The sequence below is a fragment of the Paralichthys olivaceus genome, chromosome 3, assembly GCF_024713975.1.
Source record: "Paralichthys olivaceus isolate ysfri-2021 chromosome 3, ASM2471397v2, whole genome shotgun sequence".
In the NCBI taxonomy this organism is placed as follows: domain Eukaryota; kingdom Metazoa; phylum Chordata; class Actinopteri; order Pleuronectiformes; family Paralichthyidae; genus Paralichthys; species Paralichthys olivaceus.
The window spans coordinates 1090901-1116107 of NC_091095.1; the positions used below are offsets into that span (position 1 = coordinate 1090901).

Consider the following 25207-nt stretch of genomic DNA (forward strand, 5'->3'; position numbering starts at 1 on the left):
GTAGTAGTTGTAGTAGTAATAATATTTTAGCAGAGGAACAACAGACAGTTGCTTTGTTAACAGTCCTGTGGTGGTAGTGAGCATAAACGCTCAGAAAGAAAAGGTAACAGTAGGTTTGTCGGACCTTCGTGTTACTGAGGCTGCACCTGTGAATCTGAATGTACCTTTGTTTTCTGAGCCTGTTTCCTGGAGTTATTTTAGTAGAAGCTGAGTTTCCCAAAGTGAAAACTCAACCGAACAGTCAGTAAAAAAATCAACAGATATTTTGGTTTGTCCCACGAAAACCTTTCAGCTGCTTTTCGTTCCGCACGACTACAAACGGAAACCTCGTCCGCTCAGAAACACCCGCGGACAGAACAGGGAATATTGCAAGTTGTGATGGGATAGAGAACAGAAACTGTCCTGTAGAAAGCTCGGATCAGGAAGTGATGAAAAGTCACGTTGTTTCCTTAAAGAAATCATAATAAATGTTCGTAAATCGAATCATCAAGTTTAGAAAGAATTTAATCTAATTGAGAAAAAAGTGTAAATTTTAACTTCCTTGTCTAATTTTTAAAAAAATGAAAATTTGATCATCTTGTATAATTTTTATTACTAATCTCATAATCTAGTGAGCACAACATTAATATGTTGTTGATCTTGAGGTTCTGATGTTTCCACACGTTTACAGGCGATAATGTCGTGTTTGATGAAGATGAAGAACCCGTCGTGTCAGTCGTGACTTCAGGGCTTCGTTTTATCACCTCTTCAAAATGTTCAAAGTTGCGTCGTGATCCAGTCAAAAGAAACCTTTAGATTTCTACAGGACATTTCCAGCAGCAGTAACATGAAGGAGAAGCAGTGACTCCTGGGACTTTTGCTTTTTTCACTTTAAACCAACAACACAAAAGAAAAAGATCCGATCGAACGTGATTGGTTTTGCAACGCTGAACGAGAACTGTCACGACCTTAGAGACGGATCCTTCCTGACAAAAGAACCAGTTTGAGCTCTTTTCAACACAAATGAACAAATCGACTGTACGAGACTCACTCACACAACATGCTGTCGTCGTCTGAGTCGTGATCACATCAAGGCGGTGGAGGTTTCAAAAAAACTCGGACTCATCACCTTCAAATCAACAACTGAAAGATCGACACCAACTCAAATCTTTGGTTTAAATGTTTTGGGAGAAACGAAAATATTATAATAATAATAAAAAAAAAAAAAAAAACAGTCAAAGAACAACTGAGAAGAACCAGAAATATCTTTAAGCAGTATTTATATATAGATATATTTATATATGATAGATAGGACATCTGCGTGTAATCGTGACTCAGGATCAGACATCACAGGTAAATATTAACACAAGTCTCTTGTAGATGATAATGTGTGCAATTTCAGACGAGCCCTCAGTGAAGGAAAAGATCGGAACATATCTCTGAGTAAAGTTTAAACCTCCCTCCTAAAGTTTCTCTGCCTGTAACGAATACTGTACATCTGTCATAAAACTCTGGAAAAACCTGCTGCTCACCAACGACAGGGAACTCCTCCGTTTGTTTCTCTTTAATAAACCTATATTTCCATATAAAGACATTCAGCAGTGAGCAATGCAATATTGTTCAAGTAATAAGAGTTAGGGCTGTTTATGAGTTCCCTACGCAAAAAAAACTAAACAAGTCAGCTACTATAAAAGAATTGGTGATGGAGGGGAAGGACAGACTATGACGTCCTGTAGGTGGCGATGTCGTCTAAGCTAGAGGAAGCCACGAGGGACACTAGAAAAGTCAAAGTCGTGGGGATGAAGCTTAATCGACTGAGTGATGAAAGTATCGATGAAGAAAAAACCCTGATTTACTTTGTTTCTCAAATCGCTGGCTTTGTTGTGGTCGATCTGTGACCTGAAAACACCTGAGGGTTCGTGACTGGGGTGGAGACCAAATGTCTGATTCTCTGAGAGCACCTCGAGTTTGGATCGCCTGGTTTCCCGTCACGGACAAATGTGACGGCGGTGCTTTACAAAAACAAGGAGAAGAGGGAAAGAGAAAACCTGTTTCGGATCCGCACCGATCCTCTCGTACATTCAAGATTATATCGACGCTCCGCCGGCCGTCCCCTGAAAAATGACGGAATCTGAAACCTCCTGAAAGACCTCGGACATCGCAGCGACGGAAACTCGCGATGTTCGTTTCTCAACGAAGGAGAAGTGACACGTCCGCAGCTGAGACTCGTCTGGTCTATGTATCTAAGAATCTCATTTCATGCTGAGGCGGTCGTGTCCAGCTATGCCGCCGCCGCCGCTCCCGTCTTCCTCCGCAATCGTTGTCTTAGCGACACGAGGATGTAGAGGAGGAGCAACCGGGAGCAGATCGAGTGAAATCGAATTTGTTCTGTTCTCACGATCAGAACAAGCTGATCTGTGAAGTCATCTCACGTTTTTACGTCAATTTAAGTTTGTTTTTTTTATTTGACGGCAACTTTTTTTAGGTTTTGTTTTGTGGAATTTGTCTCCACGTCGACGTCGTACGTTTCCACGCGCTTGTTTTATTTTAAAAACGTGATGCTTCAGAATATCTGCGTGATTTAAGTCGATCAGCATTTTTCTCCGTACGAATGTTTAATTTTAATCATTTGACCGTGAAGAACAGAACAGATTGGACTTAGTGCCGCCCCCTTCAGGTCACACTAAACTTCAGTCTCCGTAAGATCAAATGAAATAAAGTGTCGAGTTGACGATGACTTTCATCTCCACAAACACTTCCAGCCAATCAGAGTGGACCGTGTCACGGGGGCGGGATGATAACGGTGGGGTGGGGCCGTTGAGACGGTCGCAGATAAACACGTGGTGGGTACAACCAATGTTGTATCATTCGCTCACAGTGACTCCTCCCCTTCCTCCGCAGCTTCTCAAACAATTTAACGCTTTGACCTGTCGCACGCGCTCAGAAGACCGGGGGAGGGGCTCAGGAGGAGGGGGCGGTGCTTTGTCTGACTTTGTAACCAGCATCGTCTCGGAGGTGCGTTTTGGTTGACGACCTCACGGGCTGTTGTTGTTGGGGGGTGGGTGGGGTGAAGTGAGAACAGCTGCCGTTACCAGAATCACATGATCGCCCCCCCCCCCCTTTACTTTTTATTAGGAACCTTGACGGCAGTGACTCCGCCCCCCCCCCCCCCCCTCTCATTCTTAGTCTCAGCCAATCAGCGAACAGAGAATCTCCAGGAAGAATAGAATGCAACTTGTTTTTCTCTTCAGTTTTTGAAGATCATTTTTATTGCGTGATGCTTTTTTATTTGTTTTAGTCTTTGACAGAAAAATGCTTCCGCTGGTTATAAAGTCGAGCACCGGCCGAGAAGTTCTGAGCTTAAAAAACAAGTTCAACAGAAATCAAATAAAAAGAACCAACAAACAAAAAGTGACTTTCACTCCAGAAGCTTCACTGTGCACTTTGATTATCTCTCGGACCGTAGTGCATCTCTCTCTCTCTCGCTCTCTCTCTCTCTCGCTCGCTCTGCTTGCTGAACTTCATTAACACAACGCTAGATTGCACGTTCTTTCAAGTTTTCAGTATTTTCTCCTTAAGCCTGTGTCTTCAGCTCGGGACTCCGCCTCCTCTCGCTGCGTTGCACATAAAAAACATCATTTATCAAAGCTTATTATTTCTGAAGGTTTTCTAACAAAGAGCACAAAGTTTTCAACCCACAGTCTGTAGCATTCACTCGCCTGTCATCACTCGCTCACCGGCTTTTTTAAACCACACATAAAATGGGTTTTCAGGTTTTCTGGTCCCGACGGTTTCTCTCCGTTCGGAGGACTTCGGTGAAAGTGTTTTGAATCTTCCTCCTGTCTGGTCTCGTGCGGAGCCGCTTGTGACCTCAGAGCTCTGAGCTGTCGTTCAAATTACTGTGCAAACATTTAAAATGAGGAGTGCAGCGAAACTTCAATGCTTTTTTAAATGTGGTTAAACACGCTTAAAAAAAACTTCACTTAAAACTTTATTTACTCTTTCCCCATTACCTAAGAGGAGTTTGCTGCTATTTCATTATTACTTGTTCTAAACACTCAAACCAAACATATTCCACAACTATAATTTGTGTTCCTGTTCATCTCAGTTTTCTGCGCAGGGCGACGTTCAGAGCCGAGGTCACAAACGAGGCTCGTGTAAGTGCTTCCTACTCGACCATCTGCGTTCACAGGAGCTGCTGGCGTTTCTGTTTTCGTACCATTTGGTTTTCCAGAAAAAAAGGCTATTTGGTGCAAAAGCACGTGTTCCAAAACTCAGTTTTATGTGTGGTCTCAAACACACCGTCCATTTGTTTCTCTTAGCTCCTCCCTACGTTCACAAAGGGGGGAAAGAAGAGAAGAAAAGGACTCTTTGCTCCTCCCACTTCACACTAACTTTGGTCTCTGGTTCTAATCTGTGACGTTGCCATTTACACACTGGCAAAAAAAAAAAAACTACAATTCGTATAAAAGCAAAAACCTTTTGTCCTTCAACTCTACAAAACTGTTAGTGTCACTTGTGCTCCCACTCCCCCCCGTTCAACTCCCCCACCCTCCCCCTTTAACCCCTCAGCAGCAGCAGTCTACATGGAGGAACGCTCCACAACACGAGCGTCTGTTTTTCCGTTATGCTACATTATTTCTGCTTCTCGTACGGAGAGGGTCAGAAACAGACACTTGACATCATCATCACCATCATCATCATCATCATCGTCGTCTCCTCTTGCATTCACCACAAACAAAGTTGGGAGTAAACAAAAAGGAAACATCTGAAACATGAAAACGACTCCAGAAACAAACTAAAATAAAACTAAAAGCAGTAATAGAATCATTCGAGGTGAAAGAAAAGGTTTAGAATGGGAATGTTTTGTTGTCGTCTTCGTCGTCATTCGCATGGTTTTTTTTTTTTTTGAGTTTCTCGTAAAAAGTCTGAGCTGGAGTTTAGGTAGCAGCGGGGTCAACCTGAAACTCTGAAGTTGCCTACTCCGTTTCCTTCCTTCCCTCTGTCGCTTATTTTTTTTTTCACATTCACAAACATTTAAAACTTCCTTGTGCAAATCAAGCAGTCTTTAGAAAGAATGCCCTCCGAAAATGTTCTTGTAAAAATATATATAACTCCAAGGTGGCTGACGTGTGTGTTGCAGCAAGTGTTTCTATCTATCGTTTACGGGTCTGGTGTTGGGGGTCGTTTGTACTTCAACCAATCCTCCCCCTCCCTCCTTCCTTCCTTCCTTCACTCTTCCCATTCTCCCTTTCCCCGAGAGGGGGTTGGTTTGTTGTCTATGTGGGAGTGTGAGCAGACGGGTGGGGTTCATCTGCGTCCGGAGGGCATCTGTGCGTAGACGGGGTATGCGAGGCGGACGTTGAGCGAGTCGTTGTGCTGCACCAGCGAGGTCTGGTGGTAGTGGAGCACCAGGTCCTTCAGGCTGCTGTACAGGTTGTAGGGCTCAGCGAAGCCGAAGCCGCGCGGCGTGCTGTAGATGACGCAGTGCTTCACCTCACCTTCAACACTGACACACAAACAAACACTCAGTCAATCAAGTGTCGAAGTTAAACATGATGTGACTGAATTCACGCTGAAGCAGAGACGTTTTTAAAATTCTGTTTTCTGTTCGATCTGTTTTTTTTTTTACTTTCTTTTACCAACTTATAACTTAATTTAATTTAAAATGTGACCTTTGTCATCTCCACGTTCACATGTTGTGTGTACTCACACTACAGAGCAGGCGTAGCAGCCCTTTTTGCTGCTCTCTCGGATGAGAAACGCTCCGTCTGGCTTCCCGAGGAGCAGCTCCTCCGACTGTACCCGGTTCAGGTCCCCGACGAACCAGCTCTTCTCATCGCAGTGAGGCAAGTTCTCGTCCTCCTCAGTCACAAAGTAGGCTCTGCACAGACACACGGGGAGGTTTTCATCAGGGAGGAAGAGATTGAATATTCTCTTTGCTTTAAATTACGTCTTAAGTTATCGCTGCGTACACTGACACATGTACAGTAACAGCACCAACCCCATGATCTACTGAGAGCTCAACACGCTGCAACTTAGACTCAAGACAAGTAAATAATGAATAAAACATCTTCGTCAAACCCAAGATGCACAAACAATAGTTTCCAGGGTGACACAGACGTGATGAACCAGTTTTTAGAACATGTTTTTAGAAGTTGCAGAGCTTCGACCTCTCAGATCCACAAAACTTCTCATCTTTGGCCAAAGTTTTAGCAGAAGTAAGAAAAAAAGTCTCATCAGAAAAGTCGACTTACTCATCAGTGTTCTCGTTCTTGATTCCCAGCCAGTCGTTAATTCGTTTCTGACGAACTCCTTTGTGATTGAGCCAGCTACAGAGAGAAGGAGAGAGAGAGAGACAGACGGAGAGGGAGAACCATTACTACCAAGAATCAGTCTGAAAGGCTTCTTTCATTCACGGCAGCGTTCACGGTGCCCTGAGCAAACATGAGGCTGAAAACACAGAGTGATTTGGGACGAGGCCAAACGACGCTGAAATGCCGGTGGACTCGTTCTGAGAAACAAAGCAGGAAACATCCAGAGGTCTGAGGACACAGACACCGATGGACTGATTCTCAGGAACGACAAGTGTCCTGATGGACAGAATGATGAACTGAGAGATTATAGAAACTTTGTCCAACGGCAGGGAGACAGACGAATCTGTCTCTGACACCTTTATATAACCATCTATTAGATTGACGATGGGACTTCTTTGGTCTGAAAACTTGTTGCATAATCGCAGGTTTTGTTCTTTACAAACAAGTTTCTCTGTTTCTCGTTATTAACCACTAACACCTTTGTGAAGAATCAAATGTTGGTTCCTCCGTTTGAAACTCATCTTTATATCTGAGAAGCTGTGATGAGTTTGATTTAAGAGACAAACAATGACGAAGTTAAATTAAATCACAGATGAACTATGAAGGAGGACAGAGAACACGGACTTTGAGAAAAAGCCAGAATAAAGTTCATGTTCCAGCTTTCTTTGGTGGTTTGTTCAGTTTTCCCTGTTAACTTGATAATCCTGCTTTCTGAGACAAACCAGTGTTTTACCTGGAACCGAGAGACGAACTGAACAAACCCCTAAAGTCTAAATATACTGAACATCAACCTCCTGAGTGAACAAATCAGCCTTGAGGCTTAAAAGCAACATATAAGATGTTTTTTGCGTCATTGCTTCATAAATGTTTCCGTCTGTCCTCAGAATCCTGCAGATCCTCTCTGTCCTAACGAGACCTTGTGTTCGCTGCACTCAGGCAATTATCAGTAATTGGCCATTTAAAAAGATCTAATCTGCGTCTAAAATAAGTTCTTATGTGAAACTGATAACGTGGAGCCGCTCGTCTTGTGATGAAAGTACTTACACTAGATATTGGTCCCTGATCTTGCGGAGCTGTATGAGGTCAGGCTTCAGACTGTTCATCTTCTTGTCCGTCTCGCGGTTGTCCATGGCTTGCGTCTTCAGGTCCTGCTCCAGCCGCACCTTGCTGTCGTGGATCTCTCCGAGCCGTGACTTGAGCTTCTCGTAATTCATCATGATCCGCTCGATTTCCTTGTCGTTGCCCTCGCGGCGGAATCGCTCGATGTAGTCCTTGCTGTAGCGCTCCTGCGTGTGGCACTGCTCCTCGAAGATCTTGATGGTCTCGTTGAAGGCTTCGATGGCCGTGCGCTTCATCTGGATCTCCTGAACGAGGGAAGAGGTGGAGGTGGGTGAGTGAGTGGACAAAAAGAAAAGCTGATTTGGTTTCTGCTGAGTTTGTGTTTGTTCGTACCTGCGACGTCTTGGTGTATTCTTCGTACAGTCTGTCGTACTCTTTGCTCTTCTCCTGGTACTGATTGTGATATTCCTGGAGCTTCTTCCCAACCGCATCAATATTATCCTCCTTCACCAGCTGGTCCTGAGGAGTCGAGCAGGACAGACAAAGCATTAGATATTTAAGCCGTGCACAGAAACTCAAGACAGGAGGAAGAAGAAGGAAAAATCCTCATGAGAGACGGAGGAAAAACTGCATGTTTGCTCCCTTCATCCCACAACGCATGCTCGTTAATAAACCACCCACAATGCCCTGGGTGTAGAGTAAGGTGTACTAACATCGCATCGCTCTGAGTAATGACTCTTCTTGCAAATGAGTTGAGAAAGGGGGGAAATAAATGCAACGGCGGCCGTTTGACACCGATGCAGTTATTTAGGGGAGTGTGGCGTGAGGGCCGTGAAACGGGGCAATATTTCAGAGAGCGGAGATCCTGCTGCTGCTGCAGTTTGGAGCGGAAACACAGAGGAGGAGGCCCGATGTACGGAGGGAGGGCGTTACAGAGGCAGACAGTGTTTTGAATACAGTTCAAACTAAAGGAAGAATGAACTAACTAACTCACTAACAACTCTTTTGTCATTTTGTGTGTGTGCAGAGGTGAACGTTGTATATGTTGCGTTATCGTGTGCTTGCGAGTTCAGACCTGCTGGAAGCGGGAGATGGGGTACATGAGTTTGACGTCCAACTTGGTGTTGTACTGAGCCAGAGACTCGTGTCTGTAGTGGCTGATGAGCTCCACCACCGAGCTGAAGGTCAGCGGGTCAGAGAAGCCGTACTTCCCGTCGCGGTGGTAGATCTTTATCAGCTTGTTGTTGCCCCCTTTCCTGAACACAGAGAGAGGAGACGAGCACATGATCAGGGAACATTTATAAAATGGTTTATCTGGTTGCCATGGTAACAAGCTGATGGTGTTACAGCATCAGCACCTTCAGGCGCAGTACTGCGCAGTACTACAGTACTGCACAGTACTCCACACTAGTTCAAATGCACATGATGAACGTCCTCGTGGTTTTCAACATTATATGGTCGGAGGTGAAGACTTCAGCAATCCTGGCAGTTTGATCCAGACTCAACACCTCGTCTGGTCGGAATACATTTTGGTGCGTTGGTCTGAGGAACCTCTCACACCTGATATTTAGGTTCAGTCTAAACTGAACCGGTGTGAAAGTGAAGTTTACCTCAGTGTAAGAGTGTAGTCGCCCTGCATCTTGGTGGAAGCGTCCCGCACCAGGAAGGTCCCGTCAGGCATATCTCTGAGCTTGTCATTCACCTCCTCCCTGAAAACCACAACGTACAGAGGAGAAGAAGAAAAACACGGAACAGTGAGTAGGTTGCGTGAGCTGTGCACATGGAGTTCATTTTAAAAAAAGTCTGCCTCCAGTTATCAGTGGCAGTTGGTGAGGACTTTACCCTGCAGCCACACACCTCAGAGTAAACAGTCCATCCGTTAAATGATGTCGGGACTGAGCTGAGTGTGTGTGTTGTAGGTGGCAGACTGACTGTCTCCACTGTAGGTGTGGTTATCATCTGACTGTGTGTGCACACTATAGCTGAGCACCAACCTACACTTAGGCAGGTCTAACTCCTGATCATTAAAAACACATCACTTACACTGAAATAAAAATAATTTCACGTCTTTCTCGTGAAACATCGAGAAGCCGATCTGTTTTCTTCTGAAACTCACGGATGTGACACACGAGCAGGAATGAACCTTTTGTAACAACACAATTTTAGGTTTCAGTGTGTGAACAGATTACAGGAAAACAATCAGGACACTTGGGTTTAGACCAACGCAACAGTTATGTTCCGTATAATCGAGTCACTTCACATCAGCCCAGAGGAAGTTCTCCTCTCAGTCTTACCTGGATATATCTCCCCAGTACCACTCCGCATCTTGCAGCGAGCCTCCTGCTCCTCCATCCTTGGCGCCGTTGTTGCTGCCGCCGCCCCCTCCCACCCCGACAGAGGAGGGCTGCTGGGGCTTTGCCGGCTTTGGAGGAAGAGCTGGAGGAGGGAAAGAGAATATGTTAGAAGTGAAAAAGAACAGGAGTGAAGACAGCCTGGGGTTTGTTCGACAGCACTGCAGCAAAGTTCAAACGTCCGTCCGGCGCTGCAGAGTCGAGGCTTCGTTAATATTTAAAAATCTGGCTTCATGTGAACATGAACACAAACAGAATGTTTCGTTGTGAAACATGCATTTCATATGTAAATTACAACACACAGGCTGTATGAACACAGGAGTTATAAATCACAGGTGAACAGCGGCGTGACAAGCACAGCCCATACATCATCACAGTTCTTTCTGTGGTTGTTATCGAGGAAGAGAATGTGAGAGTAACATTAAAATGTGATTTAACTTCCGGAGCACATTGATGACCCAACTTTTTCTTTCAAACAAAAACATGTTACGATGATTATAAGTCACTTACATCAAGTCTGTCCATCAAAAGGTTAAACATTTAAACTCAGTCTCGTGGACGACTAATTATTAAAAGGACTCCACGACAGAACTGAGCTCAAGGTTTAAGAGTTTTGCAGAATCACACAAAGGACAGAATCATGACAGGACAACTGGACTCACTCATAACTTTATGAAAAGTATGGCTGCTTGTGTTTCGACCACTTTTAAATATATTTAACTATTTGAAGCAAAAAAACATGTTGTACATTAAATATTGTTCTTATCAGGACAAACAATATCGGGTCAGACGGGAATCTCTCATTATCATTCATCTCACACAAAACTAATTTAATTATCATCATCAATAAACAGAACAGGGCAGAAGGTCTGGAGGCTAATTCAGACCTGAATGCTAACACGCTAGCACGTGTGTTTGCTGCAGCGCTGCATGATCCACACACACACACACACACTTCAAGCACATCTGGATATGGTTTAAGGAACAGCAGTGTAATTACTGGAGAGCCCCTACATCACAGATCAGTTCACACACACACACACGGCCGACTGAAACAGATGGGGGAAATTCCCACAATGCATAGGGAGAGGACGGCGTGAGTTTGGAGAAATGCGACGTGCATTACGTGACCGTTACTCACCGGGTGTTAATGTGTCACTTTAATCACGGCTGCTGTGTTACTGTAACACTCGACAACACACCCCTGCATCCAGGGGCCACACCCCATGGACCACACTATTAAAGACCTGTCACCGTATCCACTGTACCACTGATCCACTGTACCACTGATCCACTGTACCACTGATCCACTGATCCACTGTACCACTGATCCACTCTCACTGGCCTCACGGGTTCAGCAGGTCAATCTGAAAACAACGTACGACATCGTCTGACCTTATTAAATAGTCGTCAGGAGACATGACAGCTGCCAATTCCACATCCAGCAGCAGCAACATCATTCTCCTCCGACTGCAGCTTCTGTTTGTGCCCAATTAAATACATTTACATCCAATATTCTCTCTGTTGTTGTGGACGTTCATGTGCAGCGTATATGTAAATACACATGTTCTGTTTGTATACGTTGTTTTAATGAAGACAGTTCAGCTGAAGCATCAGCAAACATAAAGGCTGCTGAAGCCTCTGCAGCCACCAGGGGGCCCCAGAACTGGACCGCTACAAGTATGAAGTATGAGTCTCTCTTTCTCTCTTCTTTTGTTGAGAGAATATATATTTGGAGACAGTTTTCATCTTTACAAGTCCACACGACTGTAGGTAAAGACGGATTCTCACAGAGGCTTCATCTGACTGACTCCAGCTGCGACCATAAAAGAGTGTTTGGATTGAAAACACCAGCGCTCAGTGTGTGTGTGTCCGAAGCAGCTGAGAATACACAGTCTAAATATACATAAAGAAGCGATAACTGCTGGGATCTTTTCATAACGTCTCACAAAAACAGACAGACTGTTATTAATAAAACACACACATGCTCAGAGCAGATCTTCAGTCCAGAGGAATGTGCGTAGGTGCTCGGAGGCAGCTCCTCTTCCTCTCCCGCTCTTTGTTCCCACTTTCAACTCGTCCTCACTCTCTCACTCCTTCAGTCAGTCACCGTGTCACCACAGAAACTGTCATTCTGCAGCTGCACCGTTTCCCTCCGTCAGCACTTTGTGGGCACGTGCACCTCCATCATAATATAACAGAGTGGAAATTCACTTCACATTTAAAGACAAACTTTTGTTCAATTTAATAATTAAAGGGGAAATTACATTTCTTTAAATTGCTCAAACTTAATGGAAACACACTACAAAGTGTGTATGTGTGTGTGTTTGTGTATCAGTGTGGACGTACACAAAGGACAGTGTCCTAACAGGACAATAGGTCGTTCAAAGAGCTGCAACTATTCATTTTCCTTTGCAATAAAATACAAATAATAACAGGTCAGCAGTAAAGGAATTGGTTCAATTTATCAGTTTCCTCTCAAATTTGCCTTAAACCCAGAATCTGAAACTGACAGCGAAGCAAAAAACACTGAATCCACAACGCAAATGAAAGTTTGATGATGATTTATCACTTCAGCATCAGTGTGAGAAACAACAGGACAATGAACGTGACCAACAAACACACACACACACACACTCAAGTCCTTTGTTGCAGAGGTCCTTCGGAAACTTGAAGCGTTAAATTAATCGGAGCCAGTGACCTTTGCAGCGTCTACGGAGCCGAACCCTCCGACATGCTGATCAATACCTCTGATGGCTCTGTTATTTTCTAACCATCTGTCCTGCATAAAAGAAGCCGAACACACGAATGACAACTGTCTGAACAGAGAGGACACATCCTCACGATGTCATAAAACATGGAAACTGGTCAAAATAAACCACTGTGGTGGAAAAAATCTGGAAAAAAGATCACGACCACAGCGACTGCACAACATCGCACTCTGAGCGAGGGACGAACAAAGGGGACCGTCAGTGCAACGTCCCCTCCTCCCTCCTCCCCCTCACCAGACAAAGGAGCAGCGCTCTGCTACACGCACACACACACACACGCACACACACAGCAATATCACTTGTCATCACATATGCAGCAGATACACACTCTCTCCTGAACAATGACTGTCAGCACGGACTGACACACACATATACAGGATAAACACACACGCACACACTCCACATCCCAGCTGATCTTTCGGGGGGGAGGGGAGGGGGGGTGCTGCCCAATTTCGTAGCAGCGACCTAACATTAACAAAGATCCTTGCAGCAACAAGAGTACTCACACAACAGTGAAATGACTGCACAGACTGAGAGCAACTAAAAACTGCACGATGCACAAAACAGATTCTGCATTTTAATCCGTTTTATTTTTATAACTTTACATCCTGGTGAAGCGAGGAGCAGAAAGTGGTGAGAGTGTGTGTGTGTGTGTGTGTGTGTGGGCATCTACAGTATGTGGGTGTGTTTCAGCGTCACAGCTGTGAAAGCATGCACACATGGAGGCACTCTTTCCTTTTCCAAACTGGGTTCAGATTTCCACCACATTAACTCTTAAGTAACTCATGTTTCAAATCAGTTTCAACATTAAAATGTCATTTAAGACAATAAAAATTTCTCGGAGGAAAGTAGCAACTCTTCACATCTGAGATTCTGGAACCAGTTTAGCTTTTACTTTGAATAAGCCACTTTCTGTCGAGCACCAATTCCCACAAAGTTGCAGCAGAAAAGCACAAGAGCCTCAAACAATGAACACGAGTGCACGGACACGCGCTCTGCAGGCTTCGGGTCGCGTGCCGCAAGCTGAGTGACAGGAGGAGGAGGGGGGCGGCAAAGAAAAGACAAGAGGGGGAAAAGAGAAGTGGAGAAAGAAGAGTGGAACTGGAAAAATAGAAAGACATGGATCCAGGTTGGAAAGAGGGGAGAGAATTTAGCAAATGAGACAGAAAGAGAGAAAAGAAAGACGATAGAAAGAAAAGACAGAAAAAAAATCTAAAATGCAAAGACATGGATCCAGACTGGAAAGAGAGAAGTGGACTAAGTATTTGAGAAAGACAGAAAGAAAAGAAGACAGATAGAGAAGAAAGGATGAAAGAAAGGAAAGAATAAAGGAAGCAAACACGAAGGAAATAAAGAATGAAGGGAAGGATGGAAGAACAAAGAGGCAGAGGAAGAGAAAACAGAACAAATCTGTCCCATTCTGTCTCTTACCGTCCTCCAACATTGCGCTCTCCGTTAGCTGCATGCTGCCACTCGTCTCTCAGCTGTTTCCCTCCTCCCTCCTTCTCTCTCTCTCTCTCTCTCACACACTCTCCCTGTCTTGCTCTCTCTCCTCCTCCTCTACCTCCTCCTCCGCTACCACCTCCTCCTCCTGCTCTCGGCTACGACACACTGAAGAAAGAGTGAGCGGGGCTGAACCTAAAAGACAGATGATGCACTAACTAATCCGAGCACGGAGGCCCGCCCCCTCAGCCAATCGGGAGGCAGCGATTGTGGCGGGGGTCCAAACGGAGTGCGTGTGTGTGTGTGTGTGTGTGTGTGTGGGGGGGGGCACAGCTCATAAGGGAAAGAAAGAAAGAAAAGAGGGAGGTGGAGTTACCCACTGGTATATCTATTCCGTACACACACACACACACACACACCAGCATCAGGCACTAAATCAACAGGTCTTTTCTATTGAACACAGAGCGACTGGCAGCTGAATGTGAGTAAGACACTCACTTATTCAATATTTCATTTATTCACTCTTTCACTCTCTCTTTCACTCTCTCTCTTTCTCTCACTCCCGTCTTAGTCTGTTCGGTGAATAAATCCAAGCTAAGCCCAAATCCACAGTGATGCCTTCAAACGTTTTCCACATAATCAATTGATAATGAAAAAATAAAGTAAATTCTCCTAATTGATTTTTGCAAGTGACCACAAAGAACCTGCAGGTGCGATAATATTACTGTTATTAGAAAATGCATATAATTATCCAATTAGAGCAAGATATTAAAATATGTGCACGTGTGCATGCAAACTGGTTTTTGAAATGAAATCTTCAACATCAGACATTCAAACAGACAAAGAAATAATAATGTGCTCATGCTGTTAGTCCAACAAATGAAATAATAGCAGCAGCGACTGCATTAGCATTTCAACACATCCATCTCCAAGACAACTGAGCCAAATACATCCAGGGACAAAGACTTTGTGATGCGGCTAAAAGCTGCACAAAGATCGTAAGTGGACCTTGAGTCGTATTCTTAATCATCCGTCGAGCTACAATCTCCGAGGTCAGTGATGATGAATTTAAATCTTAATCTGCAGGATCTTTGGAACAGGTTTAATTTATGTTGAGATAATGACCCTCATAAAAGACTCAGCGACACATATGGGCGGCAAACGTTCAGAGGATTACGTCTCCTATGGGCCACATGTCAATCCAATCCTGCAGATGATGATTATGTCCAGTATGCAGAGAGGCTTCGACACTTGGCCGCCGTGCGTGAATGACGTCACAGACGCACTCAGCTGCTGTCATATAAACCACAGGAAGAAGGAATAAAAATCCCACGAAAACAAGATGATGATGATTTTAATTTGAGTGCGACATGTAAATAAAAGTGAGTCGCTCCGTCACAGATCTCATTGTAAATGAAGAAATGTACTGTCATTGTTCTCCAGTGTCAATCTGCAGTCATGCAGGTCTCTTAACCTCTATCAATGATCAAGGTATTAATTAACTGACAAATATCAATTATCAAATTAGTAAAATGATTTTGGTGCACAAACCATATTATGATCATATTATCATGGACCTTAACGAACTGTCACAAGCCTTTAAAACAGCAGCTTATATTCTTGTCAATGCAACTTGACTGTTGTGTAACGATGCAGAACAAAAGCCACCGATCTGTAAAATGTGCACGAAACATTCTCCACAATTTCCCCAAATCAAGCTTCGATGAAGACGAGTTTCAAGCGTGTGTGAGTTTTCAAACGGCAAAACATGTGACAGGATACAACATGGAAGTGAGGAGAACCAGGAAGTAACATGGAGTACGTGGGAACGACCAAAAAACTCTGGCATGGTCCTTTAACTAAAATGCCCCGGTGATTTTCCATTCGAAGATGAGTCTCATCGGTCACACACACGCACAAAAACACACACACACACGCACACACACACACACAAACAAACAAACTTGCTGTTAAAAACGCAGGCTTTGCCCTCCCCTGGGGCTGGTCACTCCACCTGTGCTAATCACACACACACAAGCAACACACAAACACACAAGCACACACACACACACACACAAACACACACACACTTTAACTGTCACTGATGCATTCACGTTTCAATTCCAGCATAATAAATATTCTAATGAACATCTGCGGGACGCTCCCCTTCTATTTCTCCTCGGCCCTTTATCACCCCCCCCCCCCCTCTCTTCCTTCTCCGCATTTCCCCCCCGTTTCCCCCCCCCTCTGTCTCTCAGTTGACATGTCAGGTGTGTGTGTGGACAAAGACACACACACACACACTGTGTTCACATGTTGAGGAAATGACACACACACACAGAAAAGAACTCAAATAGTTACGAATGCTTCAGGTGCTACTGAAAAAGTGTCTGTTGTAAATAAACCAGTTTAGTGAGAAGAGGAATCATTTGATCAACTTCTAACAGCTCGTCCTCATCTCACATCTATCCCCGCTCAGTCTTTCAATTTGACTTTTTCGTTCATCACCAAAACCCACAAATGAAAAACGTAATTTAATCTGCACAAGTGAACAAAGCAACCTTTCTATTTTTTGCTTCTTTTTTTTTAACCATGCACGAGAAAGATGAACGACCCTGGGTGCAATAGAAGCCAGAGTCCAGTGGCAGTTGAGTGTGCGAATCGGCAGCAAAGGTGTGTTGACTGAAATATTTGCATCTGCATAACGCTCCGAGGAGGACTGTCTACCAGACACAAGACGGGGAGGAGACACTGACTCTAAACAAGCAGGTAGAAGTTATTAACACTTCACTTACACTTCAATATTTCTTAAATACAACAACCGACGGTGTGGATTCAACTCAGGATGCAAACAGAAGAAAATGTAGCTGCATGTGTCTGAAATGTTTTTCCAACAAACTTCACATTAGCTGAAAATGCTTCTGGGATATAGTTTAAAATCAATGTGCTGTTACAGTTGAGACACTTGCTCAGATAAAGCTGAAGGGGTTTTACTGCTTCGTGTCTGCACCGAGCCACAGATAAGACATAACACTGCACCGTGCTGCCGAGTGTATACAGTAGAGTACATCTCAATGGACAGATGGAGGAAGAGAAAGGAGGAGAATGGAAAAGGGGGAAAGAGCTACCGGGCAAACTGCATTCAACAGCGCCTCCTGGAAACAACACAACGTCCCACATCTGCGCCATGATCCATTCAGTGCACCGAGGGGAGAGAAAGAAAAGGAGGAGGGGGTGTCAAATGACACTGGCACAATTGCTGAGGAATGAATGAATGAATGAAACATTCAGATGTGGTTGACAGTTGGTCATAAAGGGGCACAAAGCCTCATAGCTGCGTGTCAGTGAAGGATGTTATGATTATAAAATGCTCCGGAGCTTTTTATTCCTGCTTTTATTCCAGCCTCTCACCGTCTCCTGGATCCCATCCCCCCCTCTCCTGCTGTCGGCACCAGCCAGAGATGATGTCTGGACGATCCAGACGGAGCTCTGTCATTTATACTTTTATTTCTAAGTGATTATAGATTTAAAAAATATTTTCTAGGATACAGAGAAGTGTTGTTGGTGCCAAGGAGCTAATTCAGCCACATGATATTTTTTGCATTTTAGTCTCAGATAATTTGGGCTGGTGTGTCTGCCATCTTTTTCTAACATTCATCATATTAAATTACATGAGGTCAGAGGAAGATTTAAACACAGACTTCAAGTGTATTGTCTTTAAAACGAGCTTCGGCTAAAAGAAAAGGGACATTTCTGCTGTAACAGAGGCAGCAGAGCGAAAAGAAGAACAGGGAGTTTCAAGTGATGTCATTGTTGTCAATCGCTGCCTGGAAACTGTTATTAAAGCTAAATTTAAAGACGAAATTGTCCCTAATTCCTCTTTTGAAATCCCAACTACAACAACAGAAAGGATTGTGTTGGGGAAATGTTGAAAACTGCAGAACTGACGATGCACAAATAAAAAATCATCACATCTAAACACAAAATGACAAGATACTCGTGAAATGCTCCAGAGGAAGAGACAGTATTCAACACTGATTCCAACAAACACCGAAGACAACACCTCCTCCGTCCTAGACCCTCTGTCCTGCAGCCTAGATCCTCTGTCCTAGAGCCTAGAACCTCTGTCCGGCAGCCTAGACCCTCTGTCCTACAACCTAGACCCTCTGTCCTACAGCCTAGACCCTCTGTCCTGCAGCCTAGACCTATGACACAGGGGTCTAGACCTCCTTACCCCAGCAGGGAGCTCCAGTCTAGACCTCCTCTAACCTGGAGCTACCCCCAGCCTAGACGCCTCTGTCCTGAAGCTACGTCCGGCTAATACCAACTCCTGTCCTGGAGCTAGTCCCAGCCTAGACCCCCTCTCTCCGGGAACTAGCTCCAGCCTGGACCCCCTCTCTCCTGGAGCTAGTCCCAGCCTACACCCCCTCTCTCCGGGAACTATCCCCAGCCTGGACCCCCTCCTCTCCAGGAACTATCCCCAGCCTGGACCCCCTCTCTCCTGGAGCTAGTCCCAGCCTACACCCTCTCTCTCCGGGAACTATCCCCAGCCTAGACCCCCTCTCTCCGGGAACTATCCCCAGCCTGGACCCCCTCCTCTCCAGGAACTATCCCCAGCCTGGACCCCCTCCTCTCCAGGAACTATCCCCAGCCTGGACCCCCTCCTCTCCAGGAACTATCCCCAGCCGGCTCTCACCTGGCGGCTGGTCCATCTCCAGGTAGAAGATGAGCTCGGTGGAATACGGCATCATCACGTCCCTCCAGTCGCCCTCCTCCTTCTCCGTGGTCCACACCGTGTTGTACATGTCTTCGCCTGGTTCGTGTCCGGTAGAGAGGCGGACGGACACGGACCGTGGATGAGCAGACTGTGTGCGGGCGAGCTAACTCAGGTCCTGCGTCTGAATCCCCGCTCCAGACCCGAATAAATACACCGACTGTGGACAGCAAGCACCGGGCTGCTCCCTCCGACACACCGCTGTGACAGAGCCGGGTCTCTTCATGGAGGCCCGGGGTTTATGTACATTAATATAAATTAGAGGTGTCTGCGGTGGGACAGTAGAAACCAGCTCCACAGCTCGGCCGCTCCTCCGCTCGCCTCCATTTTAACTCCGCTCTGACGACGGGAGGCAGGAGGAGGCTGACTACCGCCGGGACCGACCACTGCACCGCGGAGCGCAGGGGGGGTGGACGAAACCAAACTTCACCGGCCGAGGACGACTTGTACACGCAAACACGTCGACACAACGCTGACACGCAACTCCGGGAAAAATCAGTTTCACACACACAACACCCCACAGAGAGTGTGAAACACGCACATGTCCGTTTCTTCTTAACGTCACGTTCCCCCCTTTAATCACTCGCAGTGGGTCCCTCCGCTCTTTCTCCAGCCAATCGCTGACCGAGCCTGTGCGCACGAGCTGAGAGGCAGGATTTTACAGCCAATAGGAAGCGACAGTTCAAACCTGATAAACTATTATATTTATTATATAAATCAAATGTAAAAGACGTTCAGACAAATAAAGAAGAGTGAGATCAAATACTAATGAATAAAATAAGACATGAAGGAGTGACAGTGTAAGAAATGATTTGATTTAATAAAAGACCTGCGGCTCAGGGAGCTTGTTCCACGAATGTGGAGGATAAACACAGAACGCTGCTTCTCCATGTTTGGTTTTGACTCTGGGAGAGAGCTCAACGCATCGCTGACAAAACATGTGAAAACAGAAAAATTACGAGCAAATTAAGAAAACAAATTCATTGTAATTCAATTGCAGCAACGCTCTGCGAAACTGTTTCCAGGGGGACGCAGAAAAGTGAGGAACCTGCTGTAGTTCAACGCCTGGTGACGTTATTGAAGTCTGCGACTCGTCAGCGGTGATGGAACTTCACAAAGTTGGAGGAAACTTTGATCATTCAATTTGGCTGTTCGGCAAAAAGTTACACATCAGAAGCAAAAGAAGATGTTTGGGTTGAAACATGACATGACACAATGAACTGCATGAATTATGAGCTAACCTCTGGACCGTCTGAACGTGTCGTCTTTAGCCTTCTGTATAAGCAGACATTCTTCAAGTGTGAAAAAGGGAGTTCAGTGATTTCCAGAGTTCATGTCTGAAAACAGCTTCACAGGAAGAACACAAATATCCACCTGGCTGTTATGTGTCTCAGCAGGACCCTGACCCCTGACCCCGATCCAATACTACGACATTAAATACACCTTTACAAATATCTTCTGTCTGATGGAGCTGCAGCGATGTGCTCGTATCGCTGCAGCTCGTTCTGTGCTCACTAAGCTTATTCAACTCCAGAGGCAGAAAAGGTGCCATTAACTACGTGAAGCGAGCCGCCCACAGTGAGGTATAAGCACAGTTACAGTAAATGATATGGAAGCTTAACCACAAGCTAAGGGATGCTACAGAGGTGCAAACATGTATTTAGGAGGCCTATAATACAGGGATTACTGCACACACATCAAAACACACACCTGCTAAGATGGATATTATGGATTTACATGATTATTGGTACAGGTCTGATTCAGGATGGATCTGCACGGCTCCTTATTTTCAGATTTGACTCCTTTTTCTTTTTTTAAGCTGCTGTAATCTGTGTTTTTACTGTTTGGTTCACCAGCTCTCATGATTTTTCTGTCTGTGTATTTTCTTATCTGTGCAGACCTGCTATATTATTCTGTGTTTTCTTTCTCTCGCTCGTTTTACTGATGTTTCGCTGTTGTTTTCGAAGACAGCAGCTTGTTAATTGTTGGGCTGTTACAGCTGATACGAGTGTTGTCTCTCTGTTTGGGTCAGTTTGGGACGAGTGTATTTGGCCGGAGGATGTAATTGTCCTCAGGTCTGTTCTGTCATTGATCCTCCTCTGATCCGTTGTGGATCAATTCTCCTATAAAAAGAATTAATTTATGCATGTGCATGTGTTTTGCTTGGTTTTGCTTGTGCTTCAAACTTGGAAAGATTTCAACTTTCTATCAAACTCTCCACAGAACAGAGCCGCACACTGGTTTTCAGGTGTTCAGAAGTCTGCTCCTGCTTTGGCTGTTCAGTGATGGATTCCTGGATCAATAAGATGAAAATGTGAGACGATAAGATTCTAGAATCGTTTGCTTAATATGTCTGAAAACAGGGTCAATAAGAAAGTTTTCTTTGGAGTAAATCAAATTATTATCGACCGGCTACAGAGCTTCAAGTTGTTTTTGAGGAAGCTGAAGAAAAATGGTTTAAACATATGGTGTTAAAAACAAAATTATATTACATATACATATATTCGAATCAAGCAGACGTTTGGCTCTGAATCTTATGTTACAGCAAACTTATCAAGGAATTAAAGCTTTTCAGTTGCACAGCTGAGAACAGGAATCCTTCTGCTGGTTCTCCAAGTTGGAGGATTTAAAAAAATCCCTGAGGACGACACGTTATGTGAATTGTTAAATCAAGAGAGGATGAGAATGTTGGGAGGGCTTGTATATTTTTTCATAAAGATTAAAACTATGAGCCAATAACTAACTGTCATTCTGGCAGCATTTCAACCACAGGAACTTTCCCTTGGAAGAAGGAACCTTTGCAGGAACTACATGTGTTTCCACCGCAGGGACCAAGGTCTGAATAAAGTTCTGGGGATATTTTTAGCCAAAAAGTCCCTGGTTGGGAGGGTAGTGTTTACAAAAGTACCAGAAGGTTTGGGGTGGGGTTTGCTCTGCTTAACAAACCTGACTTGTTGAGTCCTCCAGCATTTTATTTCATATTTATTATTATTATAGGAGTATTTCTGCTGAGGATGATATTCAGCAGGAACTGGAGGAGGCGACTGTAGAAGGTAAATCAAATCATGCATCGTATGAAACCATATTGCGTTTATGTGGTGACAGTGGGATGAGCATTACGACCTGCGTTCAACAGAAAGTAGAGCACGTCAAACCTCACAAAAAGAACAATGGCACCATCGCGATCAGCTGCCCCCCCACAGGCACACGGTGCAGACCCAGACTGGCTCAGACCCCCGGTCCTCCACATGCTAATCTCCTGCTAACAGCCTTATATCAATACAATATCTTCAGATGGGGGCTGCTGCCACCAGCAATCACAGCTGCTCTGTCTGTCTATCTGTCTGCCTGCTGTCCTACTTCAGGGAGCCACAATAAACGAAAGGTCTGCTCCCCAATCTGCCATCCATCCATCCTGTCCTCCCTCTACACCCACCCACCCACTCATCCATCCATCCATCCCTCCGTCCAGCTCTCCGTCCCCTCCCTAAACTCGTCTGTCTCGTGTGTCCATCACCAGAGGAGGAAGAGTTGCACTTGTCCCCCCATGCCAAAAAGAAGGGGGGGTGGGTGTCTGTGCCTGAAATCTATTTAATGTGTGTGTGTGTGTGTGTGTGTCCAGCACAAGCCATCTGTGAAACTTACACACACAAACACACACACACACACACACACACACAGTGCAAAGCTCATCTCTGTCAAGTGTGTCGAACAGGTTTAATTGCTGCTGCTCAGTTTGTGTGTGTGTGTGTGTGTGTGTGTGTGTGTGTGTGTGTGCAGCCAGGCAGATGGAACCCCAACAATGACACAGGAACTGACTCTGCCCCTCGTCGTACAAAAGAGAGAGAGGAAGCAGGCGGGGCGGACGGAGGGAGGAGGAGGACGATGGGAACAGCAGCATTAAGCTGCACTGTCCCAGGCATCATCCCACTGCTCCTCATCTAACCTCCACAACAATAGAGCACCGGGGCATCAAGTGGCCTATTTACATAGTGTATTTATAATCACACATGAGGAGGCAAAGTCTCATATGACCGCAAATAAAACCTCAGTATTTATAACTATGGTTCCACTCACTGGTGTCGGGGACATTTCTGATCTGTATATCAAAATATAATGCTAGAAATAAACAGCCAAGATTTAAACACTGGTGCGGACCTTCCTGTTTACAGTTCTCTTTACAGAACGTCCTCTTTGCTCCCGGCTTTGTTATCATCACACCAGAAGCCAAGAGCAAAACTCACGTTGCACCGAAGCCTGAGACGCTGCACAGGACTCACATTTTCCAGACATTTTATAAAGCGACTGCAGGAAAAATTGCAAAAAAATGTCCAGACCCCGAACGGCCGACCCTCTGGGCCATGTCCCCCCCTCAATGATATCAGAACACATCCTCCTGTTCGGTCTAGCGGTCAGGATTCCTGGTTTTCACCCGGGTTCGACTCTCGGTATGGGAACATCATCAATCACTGCTTGCATGATCGATGCTATAGAGAAAATAGTTAAGTTGCACCATGTATCTTCAAATGCAGATTTCTCTCCCTCGACTGAGCTAATTAGCTGCATCCAATCGTTCCCACAGCTCAGATCACGTCAGGATCATGTCCTCAGTGCAGGTGTGGAGCAAACAAATTAAATTCCCTGTGTGACACGGCAGCACCAAGAGTTTTACACAGAAAGTGACCGTACTCGAGTTTCCCTGTTGTCGTCTTCCAGTCTGTGTGTGAGTGTGTTCACACAGGATCAGAGGAGACGAGAGAGCTCCGGGGGAATCAGGTGTTTGCCATTTCTGTTGCCATAGTGACCAACATGTCCAGCGAGGTAACAGTGTCTGTTTTAAGGGTTTTAAACACAGACAACGTCGGAGTCAAACTCATCTCATGTGCCACCGAGTTTACTGCAGCAGGAGGGGGATGATTTTTTAATCATGCAGGTGGAACCTGAGCTCACACTCACTGTGACCTGTTCAACTTCACCCGTTTGATATTCCGTCTTCACACATCCCATAAATATCCTGCACCCAGGAGAGGCAGCGGCTGCTCTATCCCACAGAGATGTTTCATCTTGTAATGTCACACACATTTCCCCTGAATCCAGCTGAAGGGTATATATCTTTTGGAAATGCAGCCATCTCTCCAAGAAATGAAAATAAAGTTGTATTTGGCCCTGAAGTGTATTTGAGCTCGTGGACAGGTGAGTCCATGAGTCTATCAGGGTTTTGTCTGTCATGTTTTCAGTCTGGCAGATTAAACTCACGCTGTAAGAAGCGGACACAGTTTCAGATAAAGCTGATCTATAAACACGTCCCTGGAATAAGTCTGAAGCCAAAAACCTCATCTGCTGCTGCGGCTCGTCCAGAACAAGCAGCTCAGTAAACCACATGTAATCTGGGAGTTTCTATATGTGTGTGTGTGTCTGTACAGAGGTTTGAGTCTGTTTTAAGTTGTGTGTTATCTGAGGTCAGACACCACCTGTGGACGAGTCAGCTGCCAAACTCCACATCAGAACGCAGCGAGAACGTAACCGCTGGACTCACTGGAGCCTCCTTTATCAGCAGCTATTGTGCTTTGTGAAATGAGAACGCCAGACGCCACGAGGAGAGAGACGCACACTGACACTGCTGGGACGAGCTATCATGACCCCCCCCAGCACCTGAGAGCCAGCAGCTTGTCATTGTCTGCATTACATTACACACACACACACACACACACACACACACACACACACACACACCAGAGGAGGTTGTGGGAAGGATTCCGGCCTGGGTTCAACTCCCGGTATCGGAACAAACAACATAAAACTGCTTCATGTCACGAGGAGACTGATAAGTTAAGGCAGCTGATGTTGGGTCATTTGAATCATCTGCATCTATGTGTTTCAAGTTTACTCTAAATATAAATATAAAAATACAGACACGCGTCTCAAATGTGTCGTTATGGTTCAGGTCTCAGCGGTGAGGGTGTGATCCAAACACTGGTTGTCTAATGTAACAGTTCGGACAGTGTTAAAGTATAAATATCGTCCCATATGGTTCTTTTCTGGACAGTCCTCCATCTTGAGTTACAGTCTATGGGTGGAGACAGAGTTGTGTAGTAGAAATAGTTGGATTTATTGTATTTGGAACCCGACACAAACAAAATAAGATCATTAAAGTCAAAGTATCTTGGCCGCTGGTGATTTCATTCTTTAACACGGTCCCTCGGCTTCCTCACTGTCGTGTTCTTCACATGAAAATCCACAAGACAGGCTCAGAGTTGTCTTTATTGTCTTTATTGTCTTCTGTGTTATCTTTGTATTGACATGTAAACACTGTGAGGAGCCATGAAACTACTGCGTCAGTTATATTAACCAGTGCTTCAGTGAGGCTTTCTTCCACTGCTTGTATCAACAAATGGGCATATGTGCAGTTTTGAGTTTAGTGTTTCATAGGTTTAATTGGTCCCTTGAGTGTGTATATGTGTCTTTGTGTGTGTGTGTGTGTTGTGTGATAAAGCAGCGATTCAGAAAGACACT

General features: G+C 45.0%; 1 protein-coding gene across 8 annotated transcripts in view; it reads right to left on the reverse strand.

Moving 5' to 3' along the window:
• Window positions 1-3217: 3217 nt before the first annotated feature.
• Window positions 3218-25207, reverse strand: part of pik3r3b (phosphoinositide-3-kinase, regulatory subunit 3b (gamma)) — a 142595-nt gene continuing 120605 nt past the window's right edge. For 5 of the 8 annotated variants that reach the window (XM_069522721.1, XM_069522720.1, XM_069522723.1 and 2 more), the window contains 8 exons: window positions 9650-9791; window positions 8966-9064; window positions 8431-8611; window positions 7749-7874; window positions 7341-7660; window positions 6237-6311; window positions 5693-5863; window positions 3218-5488 (listed from right to left, as the gene is read on the reverse strand). In XM_069522721.1, coding sequence (XP_069378822.1) covers window positions 5290-5488; window positions 5693-5863; window positions 6237-6311; window positions 7341-7660; window positions 7749-7874; window positions 8431-8611; window positions 8966-9064; window positions 9650-9791 — 1313 coding nt within the window. In that variant the 3' untranslated portion in view covers window positions 3218-5289. Of the gene's footprint in view, window positions 5489-5692; window positions 5864-6236; window positions 6312-7340; window positions 7661-7748; window positions 7875-8430; window positions 8612-8965; window positions 9065-9649; window positions 9792-11690; window positions 11894-13908; window positions 14097-18616; window positions 19240-25207 lie in introns of those variants that run through there. The other 3 variants (XM_020107401.2, XM_069522722.1, XM_069522726.1) reach the window with 3 other exon arrangements.